Source organism: Triturus cristatus, chromosome 5_1, assembly GCF_964204655.1.
Source record: "Triturus cristatus chromosome 5_1, aTriCri1.1, whole genome shotgun sequence".
NCBI lineage: Eukaryota > Metazoa > Chordata > Amphibia > Caudata > Salamandridae > Triturus > Triturus cristatus.
The window spans coordinates 123,741,802-123,762,889 of record NC_140587.1 but is presented as its reverse complement, the minus strand read 5'-3'; the positions used below and the strand labels follow the sequence as shown (position 1 = coordinate 123,762,889).

Below are 21,088 nucleotides of genomic sequence, written 5' to 3'. Positions count from 1 at the left end.
TTTTACAAGCATTACATAAAAAATGTTTTATAAATTACCTAAAAAAAGATAAAATTGCAATTAAATTTAAAAACAACCGTCAAGCTAAGTGTTTATAAAAAGATAAAGGTCAAAGGCATGCGAGTGAGTCCAGCCCATATCGACTTGTGTTACACAGAGGATGACATCGTATGACTTAATGGTCACATTACTTAAATTTACTGCATATGGTAACTACATCAAATGGTGTTGGCAAAAGATAGTAATATTGTATGGCGAAAGATTTAATACGATCTCAAAGCTTTTAATCTTATGCCCCATGCCCACCCTAGGAATTTGGCCACCGCTATACAAATCGGGGGTGCGGGATTGGTGCACATGATGCGAAGCGCGGTAGCATATCTTCAGATTGGTTTTATCCACTTTTTCCGGGGAGCTACATACATTGGACAGAAAAATAATACATGTCCTATGTTTTCGCATTCTTCGACACATCTGTGGCACCTATCACTATTAGTACCTTGCCCCCCCCATCTAGAGGTAAATTCTGCAACAGGTAATGTTCCCACACGTAATTGAAAGTGTAGCTTACGATCGGAATGAGATCCCAAAACTTCTCTAAGAAGGGGTGGGCTTTTAGATCAAGGAAGCGACCTGTTAGATGGGTGGAAAGACCTTGGGTAATTTCCAACTTGTAGACCCATTCCCAATACAGTGTTTTAAGCTTTTCTTTAGTGGGGAAGACAACATTTACAGGGTTTTTCCAAAGTTCAATCAGGCCTATGCTGCCCAGAAGAGATCTTATCCCAGACAGCCATGTTATTTTTTGAGATCTGTCAGATTCAATTAAGTCCAAAAAGCCTCTCCTGTAGTGGATAAGTTCGTCAGTACACCAAAGTCGGCGCCAGTATAATATTGGACGAAGCTTTGCCAGATGTTCTAGTGGTTTTTTGCCTAGATCCAACAATAGAGGTCGCAGTGGCGTACTAGAAGGGAGATTTGTAACCTTGCGTATAAACGCATTTTCTAGGACCTTCAGACTATTCAAATTACTGAAGGCCCAAAGCTCAGCCCCATAGAGGCATGAGCCAAGGACCTTCGCCCCATAGATTTCAAGAACTGGAGAAATTGGCTTAGTGAATGAAGATTTGAATCTAGACAGGAGAGCACCTGTTTTTTGTTTGTGTTGCAACACGGCATGGTCTAATTGGCAGCCCCAACGCATATCTTTTTGTAGTGTTATCCCCAGATATGTGAATGAGGTAACCTCCTCCAAGGGTAACTTGTTCATATATATTTTCCCTTTGAAGGATTTTGATCCGTTAAATGACATGAACTTTGTTTTTCCCGTGTTAACTTCCAAGCCTCTTTCTATACAGAATTCTTCAAAACATCCGAGGGCCTTTTGTAAACCACTCGGGGTCTTCGAGATAATTAGGGTGTCATCCGCGAACATGAGGATAGGGATGCGTACACCAGCCAAGGTAGGGGCATCAGTGGGGGTCAATGAGAGGCGACCGACCACCCCGTCGACAAAAAGGGAGAACAGGGCCGGCGCCAAAACGCACCCCTGTCGCACTCCCCTGCCAACCGGGAAGTCCTTGGTCACCTCCCCCCCGCCCCCCACCGCACCCTGGCAACATTCTCCTCATGTAAACGGATAATCACAGTGAGAAGCTCGGGTGCCATGCCCATTTCCCTCAGAACCTGCCAGAGCCTTCTCCGTGGGACCAAATCGAAGGTTGCTTTTAGGTCCACGAATACTGCATATAGGGCACCATTCCCCAAGACCACCGTCTTCCAATATAGATTGGCAAAACGGAAGACTTGGTCAATTGTGCTTGTCCGTGATCAGAACCCTGCCTGCATTGGGCTTAGGATATCCTGGTCGTCTATCCAAGTTTGGGTTATATGCAGGAACATTCGGCCTATAATCTTTTGGATCGAGTCTATTAGACTATATTAGATAAAAAATAACATGGTTAGAGGTTTTCTGCATCATTAGTATGTGCCAGGAGAGCTTTAGTTGGTGACTTCACTATTCGTAATTGTACAGTATAACTATACCTTCTTAGTACATTGATAGATCTTGGTTATTTCCTTTGAGCATATTAAAACCTGTGTCAATCTTCAAGCAAGCATATTTATGTCGATGTCTAAGGGCAAAGAGAAAATAGGAAGAGGGGTTAAGGAGCAAAAAGGAGAACGACCATGTGGGTTATGTAAACTGGGCTTCGGAGAAAGGGTTATAGCTACGTAGCGTAACTGCAACAAATGATGGACGAAATGCTGAATGATTCAAACATTCTCCCCCAGTCAAGAGATCTGGGTTAAATCCATCATTCTTTTGCCCACTACACCATCCCAGTTTGGACCCAGCCATATGCAAATCGGGCTTGACCCTGTGCCTCATGGCAACAGTCCAGACCGAACTGCCAAGCCAGGTCCTCCCTGGATCGGAAACAAGCATCCTGGAACCGGTTTTGGGGTATGTCACCCTTCATCGGCCAGGCTTGCTTGAATCCAGTGGCACAGTGATCAAGGGACCCACATCTGGGCATACCCGTCCCACTTGGGGTGAAAAGTGTAACTGCAACAAATGATGGACGGAATGCTGAATGATTCAAACACTCTCCCCCAGTCCAGATATCTGGGTTAAATCCATTGTTCCATTGCCCAGTACACCACCCCAGTTTAGACCCAGCCATGTGCAAATCAGTCTTGACCCTGTGCCTCATGGTAACAGTCCAGTCCAAACTGCCAAGCCAGGTCCTCCCTGGATCGGAAACAAGCATCCAGGGACCTTTTTTGGGGTATGTCACCCTTCATCAGCCAGGTTTGCTTGAATCCAGTGGCACAGTGATCAAGGGACCCACATCTGGGCATACCCGTCCCACTTAGGGTGAAAAGTGTAACTGCAACAAATGATGGACAGAATGCTGAATGATTCAAACACTCTCCCCCAGTCAAGAGATCTGGGTTAAATCCATTGTTCCATTGCCCAGTACACCACCCCAGTTTGGACCCAGCCATATGCAAATCAGTCTTGACCCTGTGCCTCATGGGAACAGTCCAGTCCGAACTGCCAAGCCAGGTCCTCCCTGGATCGTAAACAAGCATCCTTGGACCAGTTTCGGGGTACGTCACCCTTCATCGGCCAGGCAAGCTTGAATCCAGTAGCACAGTGAGTAAGGGACCAAGGTCTTGGCATACCCGTCCCACTTAGTGCGAAAAGTGTAACTGCAACAAATGGTGGATGGAATGCTGAATGATTCAAACATTCTCCCCTAGTCAAGTGATCTGGGTTAAATCAATTGTTCTTTTGCCCACTACGCCACCCCAGTTTGGACCCAGCCATATGCAAATTAGTCTTGACCCTCTGCTGCATGGGAATAGTCCAGACCGAACGGCCCAGCCAGGTCCTCCCTGGATCGTAAATAAGCATCCTGGGACCGGTTTCAGGCTATGTCACCCTTCATCAGCCAGGCTTGCTTGAATCCAGTGGCACAGTGAGCAAGGGACCCACGTCTGGGCATACCCATCCCACTAAGGGTGAAAAGTGTAACTGCAACAAATGATGGATGGAATGCTGAATTTAACCCAGAGCTCTTGACTGGGGGAGAATGTTTGAATCATCCAGCATTCCGTCCATCATTTGTTGCAGTTAAAGTTACGTAGTGAACAGCAAGTCTTTAGAATTATGTCTGTCTATCATGCACATAACAAAATGGAGGACATCAGAGTTATTGCATTATAATGTGCAAATCGCTCATTACAGGGCAGCAAAATTGCAGCAGTCCTAGGTGTATTGGCTCATAAAGATGGTGAAACCAGACTGACAAAGAGTAATCTAGGTGGCTGTTGTGGGGATCAGCCAGTATTGAAGAGATACTTCCTAGTATCCTCCAGAAAGTCGTATGTTCGGGCTCAAAGTTACGAGCATCGAACTCAAGAAAGCACCGAGTTAGTGCGTAGCGAGAAGAATTGATTTCCCGAATCAGGTGGCAAAACACAGGCATCTACCTACTTCTATTTAGTTAACGTAGTAGTAGTCCTGGATCAATCCCGCATATAAACGTCGTGACAATCTAACAGCGTGGTATATGGGAGCCATCTTTGAATAGGTAAGGAAATTTGCTTGTTTGAATTGATTCCCACATAGGCTCTATCACCATCTTGGAGTGGGTAGTAGTTCATTAAGATCAAATTAAATTAAATGACAATCGCGCACGTTTGATTAGCTGTATGACTCCTAAATTACTGGTCTATACCGTGATTTGCACGGTTAAATAGGTTGGCAATATGAAAGATGCTCCATGACCATTTGAGTCATATTACAGAAATAGGTCCTCATAATTAGATAAAATTTGAGACTGGGTCCTGGAAGAATCGTGGAGTTACATCTATGATTTTACATACTCGTAGTAGAATCAGAAACAAGTCAATACATTTCTATGTGCGTTAGCATGTCAAGTGCATGAAAAATCAAGGCGAATTTGGCCGCCATCTTAAGTTTTCCTCGGTGGCGAGTAATATTCAATTCATAGTGTCAGACAGTGGACAGTAAAATGTGGGTGCTATCTTGTGTGCATTTAGACTGTATGTGTACTGAATATTAGAGTATACCAAAGGTCCAGTGTGAAGTAGTGGTCCATATAGTAGAAACCTTGAACATGGGAGGGAGGCCCATGTCGAGGAGGTAATTCTACACATTAGTGCGGCCCTTAAATAGAAATGAGTAAGATATAAACGCCACATATATGGCGAATGATAATCTTATCGAATTGTTCATGAGAAAATAGACTGTGACAACAATCTTGTGTGCACTGCAGTTGTTGGTTACCAAAAAGGCTTTGAGCCAGGAGAAAAGGCAGTGACGGTCCATATAGTTAAAGGGTATTTAACCCTGGGGAAAGACAGAGAAACTAGGAGCAGAAAACTTCTCGATTATGAGAAAATTATCCAGGAGAAAGAAGGGACTGCACAGAGAGACCAAAGTACGTAAATTCCTAACCATGAGATGAGAAATGTTGTAAGGTTGCTCAGACATTAAAACAGACACATGAAGTACATATGTCATAGACCTCTGACACATGTTGTCAAATTGACATATTTTAAGGCTATTCCACAATGGCATATTGACATCTACAGTTTACAATGATGAATCGTTCTGCAGATGAGGCATCTAGATGGCTTGGTAGTTTTACACAGTTCGAGGCAAGATGTCTTAGAGCCAGTTGTGCCACTCATTGTCTTTGTTCAGACCATTTTCCACTGTTTCAAAACAAATGATTAGGGCACTTTCATTTAGTTGGCGTAGTCTAAGCTCAAGATTGCCTCCTCTGGCTTGTTGCTTCAGCTTTTTAAGGGCACAAAAAGTAAAAGTGCGATGGTGTGGATGCTTAGTCTCAAAGTGTTCAACTACTGGCTGGCATACATCTGTTTTGTGGATGATCTGATAATGTTCTTAGATCTGAATTTTGAGAGGACAGGTTGTGCTACCTATATAGTGTTTTCCGCAGGGGCAGGTGATTAGCATCCATAAATTATGTTTGTGCTCTCACTGTTTATGAAGTCTCTGATTTGAAATGAGTGGCCGTTCACGTTTACATCCTTGGTTTTGGACCTTCCAAATTTTGTAGATTGAGCAGTTTGAGCAGGTGAAAAAGCCATTGGGCCGATGTAAGAAGGTTGGAGTGTCTTGTTTCAGTTGTAGAAATGAGGGACATAGAGTGTCTTGGAGATTTTTACTCAATGTGTGACTGAGTTGTGGTGAATCTTTGAGGGCATCTGATATAGTGAGGTTTTGTTTTAGAAGGTTCTAGTGTTTTTGGAGAGTCTTACATATATGTTGTTGTCCGTTGTTGTATTGGGTCAGGAAACGGATCGCTGGTTGATGATTTTTAGGATTGATGTTATGTAGGAGAGAATTGTGATCTGTTTGAGCAAAAAGATGCCGTGTTTCCTTGAGACGTTTTTGATTGTATCTTCTTTGGCTCAGTCTTTCTGTGATTTCCAAGGATTTTTTTATCATACTCTTCCTTTGAGCTACATGCGCTACGATATTCTCCTGATGGAATATTATCAATTGTATGGTGGAGATGACTACTGGAAGCATGAAGAATGGAATGTGCAGCTGTGGTCTTTCTGTGTTTTTTTATTTGTAATGTGTTTTGTTCAATATAAAGGGTAAGTTCCAGGAATTAGATTTCTTTCTTAAAGATAGTGTAGGTTATATCTATAACCCACTTGTTTGGATGGATGAAATATTTCAAGAGGCTTTCAGATCCTTGCCATATAAGTAATATATCATCAATATATATCGGCCCCACAGAACTATATTTTATAACTGATTGTATTGCCTGGTGATAAGGCTGGTGTGAAGTTTGATTTTTCCTTAGAGTTGTTGGTTTAGAATGGAAGATATCTATTCCTAATTCCTCCGCCGTTGTGGTCAAGGATTCTAATCCATTTGAAGCAACATCCGTTGACAGGTGAGTAAGTAAGTTTATAGTCTCTAGAGATCTTGTGCAGAGAGGTCACTTGTAGGTAATAGATTACCACTTGATGTAGGTCGTGGAATTTTGTTAGTTAAAAAAAGAGTGAAGTTTCCGTTTTCTTGCAAATTTAAATAAGTCAATTTTGGTCCATTCTATGTCCCATCTTGTTGTTGGGCAAAAGGGCAACCCTTTGTTCAGGATTTGATAATGGGCTTCACTCAGCGTCGTCTTTGAGAGATTGATCACTAGTTGGTTAGAGGCAATTTTTGTATGCGGGGTAGCGACTTGGTCAGTTCCTTGCTCCTGGCTCCTGTTTGTACTCCCACGATATTTTGTTTTGGTGTGTTTGTACTTGGAGGTCTGGTCCGATTGTCTTAGGCATTGCCCAGGCGATGTCTGCGCACTTTCTCGTGAAAATTCACCTTCGCTCTAGAACTGGTCATAGCCTCTGGGTCTCTTACGGATTCTGCTTCTGAGGATGGAATAGTTGCAGATGAAATGATAAGTTGTGTAGATGGAGCTGTGGTTGTGATGTTGTCGTACTTTTTAAGAGAATGTATAAACTCTGCCTGGTTGGTAATCTGTCATGTCTCGTCTGAATTTCCGATTCTTCCTTTGGATGATATCTTCCTCATAGTCGTCAAGGACCTTGTTCAGGATTTCATAATTTTTTGTAGTGACATCTCCCCAATTTGCTTCCTCAATTCTTTTTGATCGGGAGTATACACCCATTTTGTATCTTTTGAATTCATCTTGAGATATGTCAATTAATTGGTGTAGCATGTATTTCAAGGCTGTTCGCAAGTTGTCCTCCCACTGTTGTAATCTTTCTGGAGCTGATGTTTCCATTGGGGGAAAGATGAGGATCCTGAGTCCCCTTGGGATTAAATTATGTTCTAGATATTTTTTAAGTGAGGCCCCTTGCCACCATTTTGATGTCTCTTTTTTTGACAGCTTTTTCAAGCGCTTGAAACATATTTTTTGCGGAGTGGGGATTGACAGTATTTGGTTGTCTTGAGGTACCAGCACCTGAAGGGTCAAATATCTCCTCTAATCTGATATTTCTTTGTTCTCTTCGGTTGTCGTAGTTTGCCATGTTCTATTGTAAGCCAGTTTACTTTGGAAATCTTAATGTGGAGGATAGTCCAGTAACTCCACTCTTCGTTCTTTTTCGTTGATGAGCAGTTCTGAAATGTGTGTTTTTTTTGTTTTTATACTGAATCAACGGCACTCCAGGAAGCAGGGCCCTTTGATTTTAGTGAACCCAGTTTCTCGATGGTCCAGGGATCCTGATCCCGGATGGTATTGCCCAAATGTAATTTAGATGGGTTGGAGATTAACTTGAGGTACTGGACCTTTCCAGCCTCAATATTGTAGTACTACAAAATGTTTTTGAGCCTGATGTCCTCCATTTTGCTATGTGCATGATAGACAAACATAATCCTAAAGAGTTGGTGTTCACTACGCAACTGTAACCCTTTCTCCCACACCTAGCTTACATAAACCGCATGGTCGTTCTCCTCTTTGCTCCTTATCCCCCTCTTCCTATTTTCTCTTTTTCCTTAGACATCGACATAAATATATTTACTTGAAGATTGACACATTGTTTAATATGCTCAAAGGAAATAACCAAGATCTATAAATGTACTAAGAAGGTATAGTTATACTGTACAATTATGAATAGTGAAGTCACCAACTAAAGCTCTCCTGGCACATACTAATGATACAGAAAAACTCTGTTATTATTTTTTTTTTCTAATATATCAAATGCTGTTCAAGAATATATTTTATGAAAATAATTCCACATGATTACTAAAAAAGTACTAACACATGAATTGAAAATCGGAATGCCTGCATGCGGAAATTGTTAAAATGATAAAATAGTAAAATTTGCTACACTATATAATCTCCTGCCAGCACTGAAAATGCGTCCTTAACCCTTTTTAATTTTCCTAATGCTTAAAATGGTTACTCTATTTTCTCTCTTTAGTAACACTGTCTGTCTCACATTATGCATTGGCCCAGTCCTCCTTCACATCCATCGTTGTCTCTTGCTTATGGATCTTTTACTTTCTTATAATCTACAGCAGCTTCACTGTAAAAACATATTTTTATTGTTTTTACTCACACAATTTTCACATCATGCACTTGGTGATCGGCTACAGCTGGCTCCTCATATTACATTGACCCATACTGCCTAATTACATCTCTTTCAGCCTTGAGACAGCCCTGGTCCGACTGACCAGTGAGGATGAAACTTGTGTCGGCTGGCGCAGTTTTAATGATGTACCCTAAATAATACTCTGGAAAAGCAACGATGTAACCTAAATTGTTGGATAATGAATAAACACAAAAAATAATTTAAAAAATAGCTTTTTCATAGAAAGGAAATGGGATATCTTCTTGACTACTAAAATATAATATAGGAGGAGTACAATCTTCTGTGAGGTACCCTTCGAGCCAATACATGGGCCACTGCTGCTGCGCTGCCAAATAATAATGTTTTGGGCTTCCAACACCCCTTTATCTACAGGTAATTGCAGTTTATGAAGCACAACACACCTCCTCCCACTGTTTCAGATGCAACAGTGTAATGTGTGGAAGGTGGATGTGGGAGAATAGACCAGGAGATTATGAAAAAAGTAAAGCAGACAAGGTATCATCCTTGCTAAAGACACTCTGCACTGTATTGTGAGCCGTAATGTGCTCCAACGCCATTTGGGGGTTCAGTGAGGCTATGGCTCTTGTGAGATTGCCATTTGTTAGGTCCTTCGTCTCATGGTACATATTTTTTCCCAAATAGAGAAATGTGCGGGGCTCTAAGTGTAAGGGTTAGGAATCCACAATGTAATGCTGCTGGAGGCAATCCGGACAAAACGGATATAGCCAGGATCTAGCCCAGTTTACTACTAGGCCCGAGGCAGCGCAGAATTCTTGCAATATGTCCTGTGTTCTTGTTATACCCTCTGGAATGTCTTTAATGTAGATCAGTGTGTCGTCCGCATACAAGAAAACATGGGTTTCTTTGTTTAGAGGAATGCCCCAAATCTATCCTTGTTTCTTAAGTCTCTGGGCTAAGGGTTCCATTGCTAAAGCGAAAGGCAATGGGTACCGCAGTCAGCCCTGCCACATCCCCCAGCTCACTGGGGAGGGAGGGGAGATCCATTGACTAATTTTCACCCCCGCTGTGGGTTCTACATACGGAAGACAAATTAGACAGTTCAGTCTCCCCATAATGCCAAAGGCGGTCAAGACCGAAAATAAATACCTTAATCCACCATGTCAAAAGCCTTCTCCAGGTCCAGTACCATGCATGCAGCATATGGCCACTGGTCTGAAAAAAGCTCCATCACTCTATGTAGGCGGCAGATATTAAGGGTGGTAGACTATCCAGGCATGAAGCCGTTTTGGTCCAGGTGTACCAGATGCGGAATATGCTTGTATAGTCGACCCGCAATGACCTTGCTCAAAAACTTGAAGTCGGACCCCATCACGGACAGTGGACGGTAGGAGGCAAATTCCAAGGGATCTTGTCCGGCTTCTTGAGGGATACTAAGAAGGACTCATGCAATGTGGGTGGTAGCTAACCCTCCGACTGGGCTTATTGGTATATTTCAAGTGATTTGGGGGCGAGGTGGGACTCCTATGCCTTATAGAATTCTATTGCGAAGCCATCGAGCCCCGGGGTCTTGTTACTTGCTGCATATGATCCCTCTTATGTCCTACAATGTGAGAGGTGCATTAAGCTCTTCTCTGTCCAATTGAATCACCGCAGTCAATGTTATAGAAGCGAGGATGCGCTGTATGGCATCCTTTCGATCCACAAACAGCGAGTCACATAGGGCTTCATAATGTGTGGTGAATGCTTTATGTATGTCTACCTGATTCATGACCACCTGTTCCACAGCATGTCTGAGCACTGTAATTGGTTAAATTGGAGTAGTGCTACATAACAGCCAAGCTAATAACCGGCCCCTCTGCATGCATTGTTGCTTGGTACATGCGGAAATCTAGACAGCGGAGCTGCTAAATGAGTTGGGAATGCCTACCCAGTGCCTCTATTAATGCTCCCAGTTTCACACAGTCAGCTCAGGCTTCAGCCTCCAGTTTACTCAGGAACACCTTGACAACATGGACCAGGTCTTTTAGTAGTTCTGCCCTCATCCTTAAGGCGGCACAAATACAATGGCACCTAAGAACAACCTTCAGCCCCTCCCAGTCTATTAACTTTGAAGTGAATGTACCCCAATTTTCATGCAGATAGAGGGACAAAGGCTCAACAGTCTCGTCCTGAAAAACTGGATCTTCTAGCATGGCAGGCTTCAAGGGCCAGGTGGGGATAGGTGGTTGTGGCGTTCCCCACTCCAACTGTATCCGCAGGGGAATTTGGTGAGAGAAAGTCTTCCCTAAATATTCCGCTCCCGCTGCCAGAAGCTTGGTATCTGGTTCAAAAAATATCTGATCTAACTGCATATGCAAGTCATGTGAGGGAAGAGAAGTAGGCGAACTCTCTAGAGCCGGGATGTGGCAATCTCCAACAGTCCAATAAAGACCAGTGCTGCAGCCATTGGGAGAGGCGGGCCGCAGACGTTACTACTTGGGTGGTTGGTAGTGGTGAATGCGGGCAATCCAAGTGTGGATCAAGCACACAATTGAAGTCTTCAAGTGTCCATGGAATGTGAGTCCATTAAGTGAGTATTGTGGATAGACGTGGTAGGAAAGTCGGCTGTGCCACATTAGGGCCGTATCTTCTTCCCAACAAAATCATTCTGCCATCAAGTTGCACTTCCACAAATACATAGCGGCCTTCTGGGTCGACCTCTGACCCCATGTGTCAGAAGGGGACTTCCGGTCGGACCCAAACCAGTACACTCCGGGTAAATGCAGAATATGTGGTACAGAAACATTGTCCCCGCCAGCACGTTTTCAGTCTGGTGTCCCACTCTCCCGCCACAAGAGTTTCCTTTAATAAAACAAGGTATGTGCCCCTCCTTCTAAGGTATTGTTGGATTGAATGCCTTTTCCCATGCAGTGCCCTTGCCACAGAGATTCCACGTGATTATGCCAACTTTAACAATTCTATTAATAAAATATAAGGGGGTGGACTCCGGCGAGAGCTGCAAGTCATAGAACCGCAGCCTCACAGTTAGACATAGGAGTAGTGTTACAGGGAAAGGAATATGACAGTGCGCCGCATGACTCCACAAACTTTAATAATAGAAAACACAACTCCCCACCCAGGGCAAACCCAGAACATGTGATCACCCAAACAAGTAAAAAACTTTCCCATGGATGGGATGCTCCTAAAAATGCACTTTCGCACACCGATATCACCCAGGAGGCAGGCGAAAGGGGCAGCCAGCTTATCCGCAGTTCTCTTCTCGTCTGGCCAGGCTACGAGATACACTTAGATTCAATTTGTCAGAGAGGCCCATTGCTTCACAATTATTGTCATAAAAGATTAGGAGTCGGTCAGAAGCAGGTCCTCTGAGATAAAGTATGGCATATGTGCTGAGTGGCTCGCACAGGACTTCCTCTGCTGTCTGCTGAGTCACATCTAGTAAAATCACCATTGCTGTCTGTGGAGCGGGTGGATTCGATATCAGACACGCCGTCCTCTGAAATATGAGCAGATGCCTATCCACCCACCGTGCAACTGCTGTTGTCAGGGTCTGAGCTCGTTACTCCATGGCTTGCTCTGGAGTAGGAGCACCATGGTTTTCAGCGCCACTGGCGATATGAGCCCCTCAGTTCCTTCAACATGGAGTCCGAGCGGCATGCTTGCCGCTGGTGCACAGGTGGAAGTCTCCTACCACCACTGCTCCACTCAAGCACCCCAAGATTCAGTGAAAAAGTAACTCTTGTGCCAACCATGGGGTATATCAGCAAGGGCCGGCGATAATTATCGCTCAGCGCTCTTAGCGTGAGGATAATTATCGCCGGCCAACTCTGAATTTTATCGCGGAGATAGCATGCTATCAGCAACGCTTTTCTCAAAAGCGATAAAATTCAGAGCGCAAGCTGCCAATTGTGAGATTATTGCTGGAAATACAGCAATAATCCCACAAGGTTTGGCGATAGCTTGCTGATAGGGATAGACATACTTAGCCATGATATCCACCTTACATAGGATATCGTGGCTAAGTCAGAAAAATACCAGACGTAAAAAAGAGCGTTAACCGCGATTAGAGCTGCTTTTTTTTTATCGCTAACATGGTTAACGATATCCTTGATAATAGGAGAAATGTCTTCTATTATTTTACTCTGGAACGCCCCCTTTGCATCTCATTAGAGATGCAAGGGGAAGAGTAGAGTAAAAGGGTGCTAACATGCAAATTTGCGTGTTAGCACCCTGTTGCTGATCGGGCGCCAGTTTTATCTAAAAAGGTGAGATAAAGTCCTTGTTGATATGCCCCCATGATTTTAAGCTTGGCTGGGCAGAGGAGCGATTAGCAAAGACCGACCTGCCTTAGCCGTTTCTTCACCCCTAAGAAATAGGCTGAACGGCGTTGCACCATCATGTTCTAGTCTGGAAAGATGAACACTGTGTTTTTAGGTCTCGCTAGAGCCAGCGCATGCGCTGGTCTGGCGAGAGATTTAGGGGCATATTATCAAGACAGGTGATAAATTTATCCCGCTTTAGAGGCAGAAAACTGCCGCTAAAACGGCGATAATGGGCTTGATAATATGCTCTATGGAATTCCAATTGAAGCTCATGTTAGATGTGAAGGACAAGGGAACATGGGCACCAACAGATACAGCTGGCAAAGAAGGAAGGGAAAACTATAGCGAACGGCTGCCTTTACAAGGATTCCCTTAGTTTCTGCCACACTGCAGCGTCGAGGGTGAACCTATGCGTCATATTTAAAGCAGTGACTGCTCACTGGAAAATGGTCATGATAGCGTGACCATTTTGTCCAAAACCGGACAGGCTCAAGTGAGTACCGGTACACTCCTCAAGCCTGGAGAAGTTCCGGTACTAACACAGAAAAATATTTAAAGTGCCGGCACTCAGTACCTGTGAGTACCTGCCAATTTAAAGCACTGGCAGTAAGGTAATGAGAGGAGGATGAAGGATGGAGAAGGGTGGAAGGCAGTCCCCTGCATACACCAAATCCTCCCCCTTGCCCCCACAGTACTCATTATTCCTAGGCCTCAGTGTCACACAGCGTAGATTGCAGGGTACACCTGAAATGGGGTGTATTATATGGTGTGGTTGTGCGGCCTCACTATGTAATACATATACCAACCCCTTTAGTACCCTTAGGGTTCATTTATTAATCATTCAGCTCAACCCTGGGTAGCAGTGGCTATGAGCAGCAAGGCTTATTCAAAGAAATAAGTCTAAGGCATTTAAACAGTATCATAACAATTGAAGAAGAAACCGACAAGACACCCAAAAAATCTTACGCCAGTTTATAAAAATAGACTATTTTTTTGTATTTTTAGACACACAAGGAAAAAGATCCACCGGAGGGTTCCGGAGATATGGAATTTAAAAAGTATAGTAAATCAGAGCATTTCACTCAAATATGAAAAGCATTGGGAAAATCAACAAATTTGAGACTTAGAAACTTTTTTACTAAAAAGCTTGGGTTAGGTTGAATGCAGTCTCTTGGAGTCCCTTTAGATGATCAACTCCAGTAGGTAGCCTGTCATGGGAAACAGCAAGGTCCTCAGAAATTGTTACCTCAGCAGGTGAAGCATTCCGAAGTCAGTTCCAGGCACTTTTATCCTTTGCAGGAAGTTCTGTGGAAGTGGACCTGATGTAAAGAATGAAGGATGCTGAAGATACTCAAAGGATGCTGTGAACCAGAAGCAGTCGACAGGGGTCTTTGTGCTACTACTCTTCAGCCTGTGAAGGGGGTGAGATGGTCATAGTCACAGATTTAAGGCCCCTCGAAGTCCTCTCAGTGCTGGCAGACGTCTAGTTGACACTGGACTACTAGTCCCTCAGTATCGCAGTCAAGGGCCAACATTCCTGGGCCCACTGAGGTGCCAGCCGCACTCTGATGACACTCCCAGATTCAGCAAACTAGGGTGCAACTTTGTGCTTTGGGTCCTGGTCCCTGACGCAGCACTGTGGCACTTTGTGGTGGGTTGAAGATTTTGTTCTACCAACTTGCCCCTGCAGGCTTCTCAGCTGTTGTGCCCCTGTGCTGTGAACAGGTGGCAAGCTCACTGAGCCTTGGATCTCTTGGCTTTGACTTTGCTCTGGAGGACACAGCAGGCACAGTCCCTCTCCTTTGGTAGCCACCAGGTTCAACAGGTGGGGTCCATGACAGAGCAGCCTCTTTGCAGGTTCCACAGTGCGGCAGGGCAGTCCTTTCTTGGTCCTTCTTCTAGCCCAGTGATGATCTGAGTTCGGGGTGCAGGACACTATTGCCTGGATTCTCAGGCTCTCAGAGAGGACCTGTTTGACCGCTCTGTTTCCGCGGTCCCACCTCCAACTAACACGACGCTACCAACATCAAACAGAGTCAATTGATGCTACCTACTGGCATGCAGGAGTACTGCTAAGAAAAATCTTCCGGATCCAGCCTGATTCCTGGAAGCTCAAAGGTAAGGAATCTGTGGCAAGATTATGTCTCTACCAGATAAGGCTTTTCCGAAGGTAAGTAACTTGTCCGTTTTGCACTTGCTCCTTTGTTTAAACCTGCCTGCTCAAAGCCACAGCTACCCAGGGTTGAGCTAAGGTTTTAAACGAGCCGAACTGGACCCGAGGTAGTATTGTAAGTGCATTACTCAGTGATGTAGCACAGCCACACCATATCATACACCACTTTCCTCATACAATCTAATGGCACATTCCCCATCAATCCTCGCCATTCTGTGGAATGGATTCCCACCTAAAAAGGCCCATAGCTAGAGATTTGCACACTGTTCTAGCCAATTTGCAGGTGGGCTCTGTGTCTGAGGGCAAGAAAGCAACTGGCGTCATTGGGCCTACGTGGCACTTATACTTACGTTGAGGAACTTTGGCAGTACAGGGCTGCATGACATTATCTATTGGTGCGCAGGAGTAATGCTTTTGAGTTTCTGGGTCTAGTCTAATGTGTGGGGGACTAGTTAAAAGGTGATGAATCTGCAGGTAGAGAGAGTATCCACCAGAAAGAGTGTTACCGAAAATAAGTAACTTGTATTTTTTCTAGCCCTATGCGTTATGTGTATATACAATTCATCAATTTACATAATTGGATTAATGTACAGGATAGTACTGCATTCTGGTTAGAGCTTGGACTAACTAGCAATTATGAAATGTAAATGTCTGCTCATGAATATGTTTAGTACATTGACGAGGCACTTAACCTTTTTGGTTCTTCTCCCCAGAGACTACCCCGAAAATTGCCCAGCGCTCAATAAAGGAAGTTAGCAGGAGCACGAGTAAGTACTTTCCTGTTTTAACTTGCTTCCCTCACAGTGCTGTCTGCCTATAGCTCCATACAAAAAACTATGCTTACTACCCACACGCAATGTCACTACTCAAAAAAAGTTCTGTATCCAGTTTCACGTCTGGGGATAATTCAAAGGTAAGGAATCACGGCTAGATAGACTCTACCAGATAAGGCGTTACCAAAGATAAGTTTGATTGGCTTCAACCACACTCCACAGGTGTTGGATGTGCTTTTGGCAGTTCACTGCTCATCTAGGAAGTCAATCTACACTGGTCTAAATATGTCACTTGGTGTGGGGACAGACAGGTTGATCCGCTTCAAGCCAAACTGTCAGATGTTCTTTTGTTTTGTCTCTGGCCTGGCAGAACTTTGCCGTGGGCGGGTTTAAGGGTTACTTATCACCTCTTTTGGCTTCTCTTTATATGTCCAATCTACTCTCTATATTCCAGTCACCCTTTCAAATGCTTTTTGCGGTGGGACCGTAATTTGGTCCTTAACTTGATGATGAGTGCACTTTTTGAGACTAACCACAGTTACAAATTGAGACTTTCAACAGTCAAGATTGTTTTTCTCATTGTTATCACTTATCATATCAGTGAACTTTTGGCTTTGCTCAGTCGCCCTGTACCAACTTTTTCTGAAGTTGGTGCTTCAGACTTGTGTCCTCTCTGTGGTAGGTGGTGACATTAGCTAGAGGCTTTCCTATGCTGGACAGCTGACAGGATGCAATATGTACATCTGTCCATACCTTCACAAGACTACTGTATCAACTCTCGGAACCGCAAAGAGGATAATTTTGCCTACATGGTCCTGCAAGAATTGCTGTTGTAAGACGCATTCCACAGACCCACCACTTTTGGGAGGGTACAGCTTTGGTATTGTTTTTAAAGGTGGGAATCTGCAGTTTGTAATATCCATCAGAAGAATAAATTACTTAAACAATCAGTAATGCTTTATCTAATAGAGACTTCTAGCTGCAGTTTTCATACCTTAGAATTAGCACCAGGATGGATCCAGAAACTTTTAGAGCAGTACCCCTGAGCGATGGTATGGTGCCATTCGGCTCTGAGTCAGCGTCGTTGTCTTCATCTGCACCAGGAGTGACGAGCATGGTCCCAATATAGGCCCCACCCCAGGGCACTGACATCAGTTTTTTCCTGTCCGCACCAGATAGTGCGGATCCTGTCGAAGCTACCCAAAGTCATTTTTTGACTGACTTTTTTTAAAAACGTTTGTCAACACTTTTGTGAGAGATTTTCTCCCATGGTGACAGAATGTTCCCTTAGAGGCCAGCTGGTTTTAAAACATGTGATGCCTGTAGGAAGCTGGCTTTTCATATAGTGCACAAAAATGGGGTACATTATTGTTGTAAATTCATCCTTGTGTCCTGGGCACCCCCATTTTTTGGGTGACTGGTACTGGTGGTAACTTACTCTGACTGTCCCTCTGCTCTGCCTAACCAAGCCCCGAGGCCAGTGCTGTGCTGAAGACACACTTAGAATACAGTGAAAACACCTACATACACTAATGTATACTATGGGTTAGGGTACCCCTACAATTGGCATGCCTTCCCCTATAAGGCCCTAGTACATAATAGGGGAGGTAGAGTAAAGCTACCTTTAAGTCCCTAGTATAACATAGGGCATGGCAGTTTAGAGGCCAGCAGCCCTCTCTATACACACTGAAGAGGCCTGAGGTCAGTTTAAAAGCAGCCTGTGTTGCAAGACTGCTTTTAAAATGCAAAGTGTTTCCAAACTCTACTTTGGTATTTGGGGCACTTAAAAAATAAGCTATAATGTTTTGGAATATTAGGTACCCCCGGGGTCTCCCCTAGGTGTCCCTGTGGTGGAATTTATAAGGAGGCCCCTTATAAAATAAGTTTTATATGCTTTGGGTTTAGTGAATTTACACATTTCACAGTATAGTAAAGGGCTTCCCAAAATCGACGTTTGTGTTAGCAGCACTGTGGAGTGAGGGTCAGCAATATTTGTACATATTCAGACGACCTAAAGAATCCGCTAGATGTTCCAGGGGTGGGGGGCCCTGAAGATACAGACAGGGCCTGTATAAAAGATGTTAAAGAAGACCTGGAGTTGGAGAAATTGCCCTAATTATTTTCCCCATTGCAGATCCCCAGCCACATAGTTTAATACAGCAAAAAGTTATGAACTAATGAACAAGTTACTTACCTTCGGTAACGATATATCTGTAAGAAACATTAGTTAGTTAGATTCCCTACCTTAGAATATCCCCAGGCGTCAGGCTGGATCCGGAAACATTTTTCGTCAGCAATACCCTTGCGCGTCGCTAGGCTGCCAGGAGAATCATAAAAATATAATTCAAGGACTTACTAGAATGGTATGGATAAATCCAACAATATGCTATTGTTGAATTTATCCTAGAATGTACACACAAGAAGTTATAAGATTTTCTTCTCTGTAAGCCAAATGTAAGCCTTCCAGTGCTCTGTCCTGATTAGACAGAGTTACGTGGATTAGCCAGGCTGCTTTGATTAGGTGATAAGTTGCCCCTGGGGTGATGGAGCCATTCTGAGAGGGCAGGGTTCTGCTAAATATGAATGCCAGAGACAGGGGGGGGGGTCATAAACAATAATCTTCCATAGAAGGAGACAGGCAGGATAAACCAGTTTCATTTACACACCTATTCTCTGAACCCAGCGAGATGGCAGGCTTAAGGAAGGAATTTGCAGATGCCAGTGGGAGGGAGAATTTGGAGATGAGCCATCCTCGAGGTTGGTTTAGTTAACTCTTGTCTCTCAGCTGGGACTTCAGCCATAGTGAATTTTGGAGAAATAGTGCTCTCTGGTAGACCTTTGTGCCACATTTTAGAGGAAATGGTAATGCTCTGGGGTGTCGTCCTGCACCTCATTGGACAGGAGTAACCTCCTGTGTGACCCCAGAGAACACTGAATAAGTATCTGAGAGGGGCAGTGCCTCACAGATCGGCTGCTTAAAACTACAGAAGAAGAAGGATCAAGAACGTTTTGCAGACCCCTGCACAGCTTGAAGATTTTTATGATGCCTTGTTCTTTATATTGGGGCGACCTGACCCTTCAGGCACCGATGGGTCCCAATGGATCCATTGGCAGATCTGGACTGGCGCCAGCTGTTACCCTGTGACCTTCCCCGGCCCCCGCGCTGAGACTCCAAGTGCCGCCTACACCCTACAGCGGCACCAGACCTATCCGTATCCCCGATGAGCTGGACCAGTGTCTTTTGACACGATTCTGGCGCCGAGGGCACTCTTGGGTCCTCAGCCTTATTTTGATTGGCTCGGAATGGAGGAGGATTGGCAAGGGTTGCTGGACCCTTTCCAAGACCAGCTTGGACACAAAATGGATTAGTATGAGGAACTGGGTGACAACAGTGGCCTGGATACCTCACCGGATTTAGGTCTGCTTTCTCCACCTACTGTGCTTATGGAGGAGGGCAGTTGAAGTCCTGGACCTTCAGCTCGCTTTGGTAGACATCAAAATGAACATTTTGACGAAGGACCATGTAGCCGAATATCTCCTGCTCAGAACCCTTCCAGCCTTTCAATTTTCAACGAGGCCTTAACTGATGTCCTTTTGGGCACCTGATCCAAACAAAGCACAGGGCTCCTCTGAACAGACTTATCGCCTGTCACCATCATTCTGCGCCAGGGGACCCAAGATTCCTCATTAATCATTCCCATCCGCACCCCTGGACAGGGAATCTAAGAAACTGAATATTTGGGGCAAAAAGAATTTCTCTTTCGCAAGCCTTGCATTGTGGACTGTGAACATTGAATGCCTATTGGCCCGTTACGCCCACTCTTTATTGGAAACAGTTGCGCAGGTGCTGCCATAGGTTCCGAGGAAACCAGGACCTTTTCCTTCCCAAGCGGTTTCTAACGGGCGATTTGCAGCCAAGTTTACCATTCTATATGGGCTTGACACAACTGACTCACTGGGCAGGGCAATGTCATCAACAGTGGCTATTCGGAGCCATGGCTGGCTGTGAATTTCTGACTTTTTTGGGGATGTCCAGGACATACCCTTTGATTGCGCCTGTCTCTTTGGAGATCAGGCAGACTTGGCCATGGAGCGCTTTAAGGACTCGCGGGCTACGTCTAGGTTCGGGGAAGCCATCATGTAGTTGGACATCTTGTCTTGACCAGTGTCCACTACATACCTTAAGATGTCTTCCCCATGCTTACAAAGCCCAGACAATGGAATCTTGGGCCCTGCAGGGCACCCTAACACTTAGAACCATGCACCCTGCCCTTGGGCTGAAGGGCCTACCTTAGGAGGAATTTATAGGGTTTAAGTGCAGCGCCAGGGATATAAGGTAAGCCTTAAATCTGTGTTGAAAGGTGCATGCACCATTTCACACAGGATGCATTGGCAGGCCTGTGGACAGTTTGCATGGGCTCCCATGGGTGGCATAATACATGCTGCAGCCTATGGGAGAACCCTGGTGTTCCAGTGCCCTGGTTACCTTAGTAACATATAATCTGAAAGGTACCGTAGTTATAGATTTCTTGCTTGGAATTACCTCCAGGCTTCAGACTGGATCCAGAAAAACTTTTTCGTAGCAGTTCCCCTGCGCTTCGGTAAGTGGCGTCGATCGACTCTGCATTAGTTGTCGGCATTGTGGTCTACTTAGAAGCCGCCCCTGCGTGCTGATGTCAGTTCTTCCTTTTCCGCACCAGCCAGCGCAGATCCAAGGAGTGCGTGCCCCTAGTCACTTTTTGACTAACTCTTTTTCGACTGTTGACGACTTCTTTTTTGCGTCTTGCGACTCCTGGTGCACAAGGGGTGTCCAGTCATCGGCCCGGTTTCAAACCCTGTGACTCCTATCACAAGGTGATGTTGGTCACCGATCCGCACCTCCTGTGCCTTTAATGCCTGGAGCGCGACCACGACCCAAAGTCGTGCTCCGACTGCCGGGCCTTGAACCTGAAGTCTTTGCAGGAGCTGTCTCGAAAGCTTCTGGAGGCCTGGAAGTCCGCTCCGCGCCATTAGAGGTCCCAGTCAAGGGGAAGGTCATGGGACCTGTCACGGAGCCATCTCCATTCGTCATCGAAGTCTTCGCACTCATCGGGGAGTTGAAGCACAGGAAGAAGCATCTCCTTCTCCCCGTCCGTTAGCCGGAGCGTCGCCACACTGCAGCTCAGTCCTTGGAACCCGCTGGGACGACTCCGTGCTTCCTTCCCTTTCCAGGAGCCAGA

General features: G+C 44.8%; 1 protein-coding gene across 1 annotated transcript in view; it reads left to right on the top strand.

The window, feature by feature from the left end:
• Positions 1 to 21,088, top strand: part of LOC146830355 (uncharacterized) — a 485,325-nt gene that overhangs the window by 382,325 nt on the left and 81,912 nt on the right. Inside the window, exon 10 of the mRNA XM_085603720.1 lies at positions 15,810 to 15,863. Within this exon, the coding sequence (XP_085459846.1) occupies positions 15,810 to 15,863 (54 nt within the window). The remainder of the gene's footprint in view (positions 1 to 15,809; positions 15,864 to 21,088) is intronic.